The sequence below is a fragment of the Vipera ursinii genome (assembly GCF_947247035.1).
Source record: "Vipera ursinii genome assembly, chromosome: 4".
Lineage (NCBI taxonomy): Eukaryota > Metazoa > Chordata > Lepidosauria > Squamata > Viperidae > Vipera > Vipera ursinii.
In genome coordinates this window covers 51,721,310-51,727,820 of record NC_139514.1, presented here as the reverse complement: position 1 = coordinate 51,727,820, position 6,511 = coordinate 51,721,310, and the positions used below count along the sequence as shown (strand labels likewise).

Sequence of the window (6,511 nt, the reverse complement as noted above, 5' to 3'; positions counted from 1 at the left end):
CCAGAGCTGATAGTGTTTTGGTGGGCTGGAGAGCTGGACAGAAAGCCCACACTTCAAGCTAATTGGGGAATGTGATTTATGACTGTTTATTGGAGGAGGGAATCGCATTTTGTTACTTTGTAGAGGAGAGGAATTTAGTTTCTGGTTAGTTATGTAATGCCGATACTTTGTTTCTCGAATAAATGATTCTTTAAGGTAAACCAGACATGTCAAAGCAGCGACATCACATGACGTCGTGCAACGTATCAGAGCTTTTTCCCCCATTGCTGGCAATGGGGTGGGCAGAGTTTCATCATGATGCATCCGGTTCCCAGGCCGGCAGTTTGACACCCCTGAGGTAAACAATGCCTCGAAGTTCTTTTGAAGAGTTTCATCTATCGGAACCATGACATTAGCATATTAAAAGCTCTTTTTTTTTTGAGTCCTGTACTATTCAACATATTCTTAAGAAACTTGAATGAATGGTTAGAAAGTATTAAAATTTCTGGTCACACAAAAAAAGCGGGATAACAAACACCTAAGAGGCCAGTACCAAGATTCAGGAGGATCTTGATAAACTGGAACAACAGGCATAAGCAAGCAACCTGGACATGCTGCTACCGGTAGTATAGTGAATTTCTACCCTGTGCAGGGAGCTGAACTTCCAAGCCCTTCAATTCTATGGCTCTATGAAGTAATACTGTTATTTATAACACAAGTTGTAGATATCTTTATAGGAGTTCTGGAGTGATATACATGTTTTAATATTCATTTTTTATTCTGTAGCTTGTTAGCTAGCTTAGGCCTATTTCCTTTTAATCCCTGGTTTTTTTATTTTTTTAAAGAATTGATTTAGTTTAACTCTCACCCAACACTATGTGCAAATTTCCATATAAGGATGTAACATACTAAACTGATCTGATCATTTAATTAAGCTATAGCACATATATTTGCCCTCATAGTTTGATATTCTCCGTCCTGTTTTAATCTGCATAACAGTTCATTCTCTTGGATTTGCAAGACATCCAGAACCATAAACTAGTTATATGTGCTGAATTTTTAAGATGTGATCAGCTACTTTATGGTTCTGTGTTATTTTCAAATTGTTCACGCTAAAAACCCAATGTGATTAACTCATTTGTTAATAGGCACAGAATTGCAAGTTTAGACTGCGAGAATGTAAATATTTTAATCCAGGTTAATCGGTAACACAAAATGCAAAGTTTTATTGTAAAATTGACATTTATTGCCTAAGAATTCCATGAAATAAACAGAGTTGTAGTCCTGAGAACATTTTCAGTATAATTTTCTACATTCAGAAGTCTATTGATTCCTTTACTCCTCCCAAAACTTTAACCACACCACTATGAAACATGAGATAAACGCTAGTTATGAAACATGAGATAAACGCTAGTTATGAAACATGAGATAAACGCTAGTTATTTCCGGAGAAAACTACTTGGCCTGGTCCGGCTTGCAACATACTCCACTATCTAAAACGATGATACGAAAAACGGTTAAACCTATGCAAGTCGGAAACAAAGATAACTTCTCTTATGTCTGCCGTGTCTGTATTGTGCAACTGAATTCCACGCATGCTGGTTCAAACTACGTGCCGTGGTGTTCAACAGGTTAACTCCAAATGCAGATTTACTGCTATGAGATTCTGAATTGCAGATCAAAGAATTTACAAATCATTGCTCTTACTGTAATGTAAAGGTTTTAAAAAATGAAACATAAGGTGCACAGCACCGTCCCTTTTCATGACATGCTGCTTAAGTCAGCCTTTCTGGTAAATTAGTCTAACAACGCTGTGTAATTTGTTATGCAAAAGCTACAGTACCTTAATAGCGAGGAGCCATTAAACACAGGAAACTACTAGCGCCTACGACTCCCAGAACCCTTGTTGTTACGGCGTCCAATACGTCAGCAAAGGGGGGGGGAACCGTAGCGTTTAACCCTTTCGATACTACTACTACGAGGGGAATGAGATTTACTATTCGAATCATGATAAAAGAAAAGACTCCCCCTTTTACTACCACCGGTATTGAAGGTAGAAGCACGTTCTCTACTTCTCTCTTAACAGAGTAACAGAACAGAATAACACAGTTGGAAGGGACTTTGTAGATCATCTAGTCCAACTCCCTACTCAAGCAGGAGACCCTCTAGCAGGGGTAGGCAACCTCGGCTCTTTTATGACTCATGGACTTCAACTCCCAGAATTCAGGAATTCTGGGAGTTGAAGTCCATGAGTCATAAAAGAGCCGAGGTTGCCTACCTTTGCCCTATAGTATCATTTCTGTCAAGTGGCTTCCCAGTCTCTTCCTGAAAGCCTCCAGTGATGAAGCACCCACAACTTCTGAAGGCAAGCTGTTTTATTGGTTAATTGTCCTCACTGTTAGGAAGTTTCTCCTTAATTCCAGGTTGCTTCTCTCCTCGATCAGTTTCCATCCATTGTTCCTTATCTGGCCTTCGGGTGCTTTGGAAACGCTGGGCTGCTAAATTATGAAACAGGGCAGCGTGAAACTCTTTTTATTGAGACATGGGTTGCTAAATCACTTATTTCAGCAACAAAGTTTTTAGTGTTTGGCATGACTCATTCAGAGACCTTTCATCACCTAACATTTGTTTTTATTATCATCTTCATTGCTGAATGAGCTTCTGTTAAGCTGAATATGCTAACAAATCACCTGACAAGATGGCCGTGATATTCTCTAAGGATACTGTGTTGAATCTGTACACAGATACGCATTATTTATTTGATAAATTTTAAAAAAATAACACGGGTTTTGCTAAAAAAAAAGAATTTTAAAATCAGATAGGCATGATCTGAGGTTGTAAAAAAAACATTGTACCATGTTCTTATGGCACAATACAGTTAAGGTAAAAGTAGATTTTAAGAATCATTCTATCAGAAGTGCCATATTGGGAATAGATCTAAATCCAAATTGTGCCTAAATTGTCTTTATGGGTCTCAACACATGAAGTATTTTACAGGAAAGAAACAGTAAGTAAAAAATGGTTATCTTACTGAGAATTGTTGGAATAGGAACATGGTGAATATGAGATGAAGAGAGGACTTTACTGCAGAGGGGTTTAGTTTACAACTAGACAATCCATGGCTCCTTGGGTCACCATTTCAGAGATATTTCCTTACTAGATTCCTTAGTATTTTCAGCAGTGACAAAATTTCTAATGTACTGCCTTCAATGGGAAAGTTAGGATACAATGAGAAAATGATCTGTTGAACTTTTTAGCACCAGCTGCCTGCAATTAGTGCAGGTTCGCATCCCACCAGGCTCAAGGTTGACTCAGCCTTCCATCCTTCCAAGGTAGGTAAAATGAGGACCCAGATTGTTGGGGGCAATTAAGCTGACTTTGTAATAATGCCGCTTGGGGGTGTGTATGAAAGCCCTAATAAGCAGGCATATACATAGAATGAAGGCTACTGCTAAGCTTGTAAGCCGCCCTGAGTCTTTGGAGAAGGGCGGGATATAAATGGATATACCGTAAATGGAATTTAAAATATATATATATCAGCAGAGGAAATGTTTTGTGACATTTGCATTATGTCATAAATTATTTTATAATAATTTTTATAGCATAAAGGTTGTATGAAACCTATTCACTATGCTGTATTTCATTTGTTTCTTTTCTAATAGTTGTAATTTTTATCTTGTCAACCTTTTTTTAAAAAAAATGAAAATGCTGAAAATATTCAGTTCTCTAAAAGTAATTGCATTTTGCATTAATTTACCCATATGCAAAAGTGGGAGGATCACAGAAAAGCCTTGGTAGTGGTCAACATTTGCACTGTTCATATGGATCATATATGGTGCTTATTAGAGCATGATACATCCTTGTACCAGACTAGCAATTCCAGGAGTGCAAAGACTTTTCCAGGTTTTGGTTCCCCACAATCAGGTCACTGAAGTTGGCTTATGGAGTTTGGTAAAAAATAATTAATTTACTGGCTGAATGTAAATTCATATTCATTTACAGTCTAAATATACATTTAAATTCAGGTACATACATTTAAATTCGGGGAAATTCAGAACATTAGCACTTCAAAAAATGTTTGCTCAGTCATTAAATCCTAAAGACGTTTCCAGAACTCCAGTTTGATATTGTCTGCCACACCCCAGAAGTAGAATTCAAGTTGCTTCTTTTTTTCTTTCTTTCAATTGAGAAATTGTATTAATTAAGCAAAGTGTAATTAATCAACTGTAATCAAAGTGTAGACAACTGCAAGATAAGCTTCCAAACGAAAAGCTCTACTATATATAGTGATAACCTTTATACAATTGAAGTATCAGATAAGAATCATGTGACAACTACAACTCACAGTGTTAGTGGATTCTAAATGATAGAATATCCATACAGTCATAAAAGAACTGTGATTTTAGGTTACATATAAAAAAAGAACTTTCAGTTATTCTATTAATAAGTTCCTTAGTAAAGGGTGGAATCTGTTGATTCATCTTCACATGTTATTCATCTGATACCCATTTCATAAAAACAGTAAGGTAAAGATAAAGGTTTCCTCCGTTGATTCTGACTCGTAAGGGGTGATGCCCATCTTCGTTCCCTAGCCGAGGGAGCCAGCTTCTCCAAAGACATTTCTGTAGTCATGTGACCAGCATGATTATAAGCAGAGGTACATGGAATGCTGTTATTGTTCCACTATTTATCTACTCGCATTGGTAAGCTTTTGAACTGCTAGGTTGTTAGGAGATGGGGGGCAAGAACAGGAGCACACCCCATCGTGCTCTGCTTGGGTCTCAAACTGCCAACCTTTTAGTTTACAGACCCAGAGATAATTATTGCAGCTTTCTTTTCTCTTCCTGGGTGGCAGATTCCAGGGGTTTTACTGAGCAGGAAGGATCCAGTTACAGCTTCATGAAGCAGGGCAGTGTTGGAGGTAAAAGAGGTTTGGTCCTCTGTCTTCTTCCATTGGCTGGGTAGTTGAAGCACACAAATACAAAAACAGTGTGGTGGTGGTGGTGGAAAAGGCTGAAAATCTCTCTAAAAAGAATACCATGGTGTCTGGGTGGAATCATCCATTTTCTTCAATGAAACAGTCAATGTGTTTTTTTTTAATTTGTTATAATTTTCTTCAAGGATCTTAGTTTAATCCCTCAATCCTGTACAAATTCTGGAATTTCAGAATGTAAACTAGCTTCCCTGATTTAACCCACTTTATAATTTCTTGAACAGATGAAGATTTTCTAGAAATCTTTGCTTTGATTAGAGCGCATGCATAGTTGTTAGTGCTCCGCCTGCAGATATTAAATCTTTAATATTTCACTTAATCTGATATCCTATAGTTATGTATAGAATATAAGTTTTAGCACACTATATTGAAGCCACTAAATTGGGGACTAACCCCTCATCTCAATTCTTCAGTACTTCTTCATTCAGTTCTTAGTGATTATGGACTACCTTTGCCCTTTGCTCCACAGTTTTCATGGACAATGGATTTAAGATCATCTTGGAAAAGAATCTGGTTTTTTAGCTTTTCGCTCCAATCATCCACAATGTACTGATGATAAGGGTCATTGGAATGCTCTTGTCTCTTTGATTTCACTGTGCTTACTAAGATTGCTACAATAATAAAAGAGAAGATGCCAATCATTACCATAAGATACAAAATTACATAATCTAAATTTTCAGCATCAACTTTTTCTTGCAGGGCATCTTGTTCCATTGTGGTATTTCTACGCCAATTGTTCATATAGTCAATGAAAATCTTCTTGAAAGTCTCTTCCAGAGATTGGGTGAAGTTTTGCAATGCTGCCATATTTCAATTAACTAACCTTAAAAACAAAAATGTGTGTCAGTCATCTCCATATGATAGAATTCATAAGAATTCACAATTTTATTCAGAAAGGAATATATGGCATTTGTCTATAAAACATCATGCTTATTGAATTTTTTTGGAAATATAGTCCCAGCGTAGCATGTTGAGCAAAGCTAGAAAATACAGAAAAACCTGTATATGCAGCTACCTTTTCTGAACAGAAATAAAAGATATGCTTGAAATATTTGCATTTTAAATTCAGAATACCATGGCTCAACCATCATTAGAAATATTTTTTTGTACCCAGAAACAGACCTTTTAGAGAGCTGCAGCAGAATCACCGTGACTCAGTGCAGCTCATGATTGGAAAACAAACACTGAGAACCTGGCTTGACATTAAAATGGCCTTGAAGTTAATTTATTACATTTGCAAAACTTCATTGCAGTGCCAACATTAACATTTTTGTAAACATATTAACCAAATGAAGTTTAACATTTTTAGAAAATTAAAAAAGACTTTGAAATGTTACAGGGTTTAAGGATTAGTTTTTCAAGGCTGTTACAATATATTTTTCCTGCATAAACAATAGGTTTTTTATTGTTTTTTAACAATGAAAAACAATTATTGCTAGAATCTTTCACGTGTGCTACTGTATAAGAATAACTCATCTATTTATTTATTTTATTTTTTATTATTTTATTTTAATTCCATTTATATCCCGCCCTTCTCCG

At 36.4% G+C, this 6,511-nt stretch overlaps 1 protein-coding gene across 1 annotated transcript; it reads right to left on the bottom strand.

The window, feature by feature from the left end:
• Nucleotides 1-5,410: 5,410 nt before the first annotated feature.
• Nucleotides 5,411-5,779, bottom strand: KCNE2 (potassium voltage-gated channel subfamily E regulatory subunit 2; the record flags this gene model as incomplete). Its single annotated transcript, XM_083363079.1, has 1 exon — nucleotides 5,411-5,779. One exon carries the CDS (start codon nucleotides 5,777-5,779, stop codon nucleotides 5,411-5,413), a length of 369 nt encoding a protein of 122 aa, XP_083219205.1.
• Nucleotides 5,780-6,511: the final 732 nt, after the last annotated feature.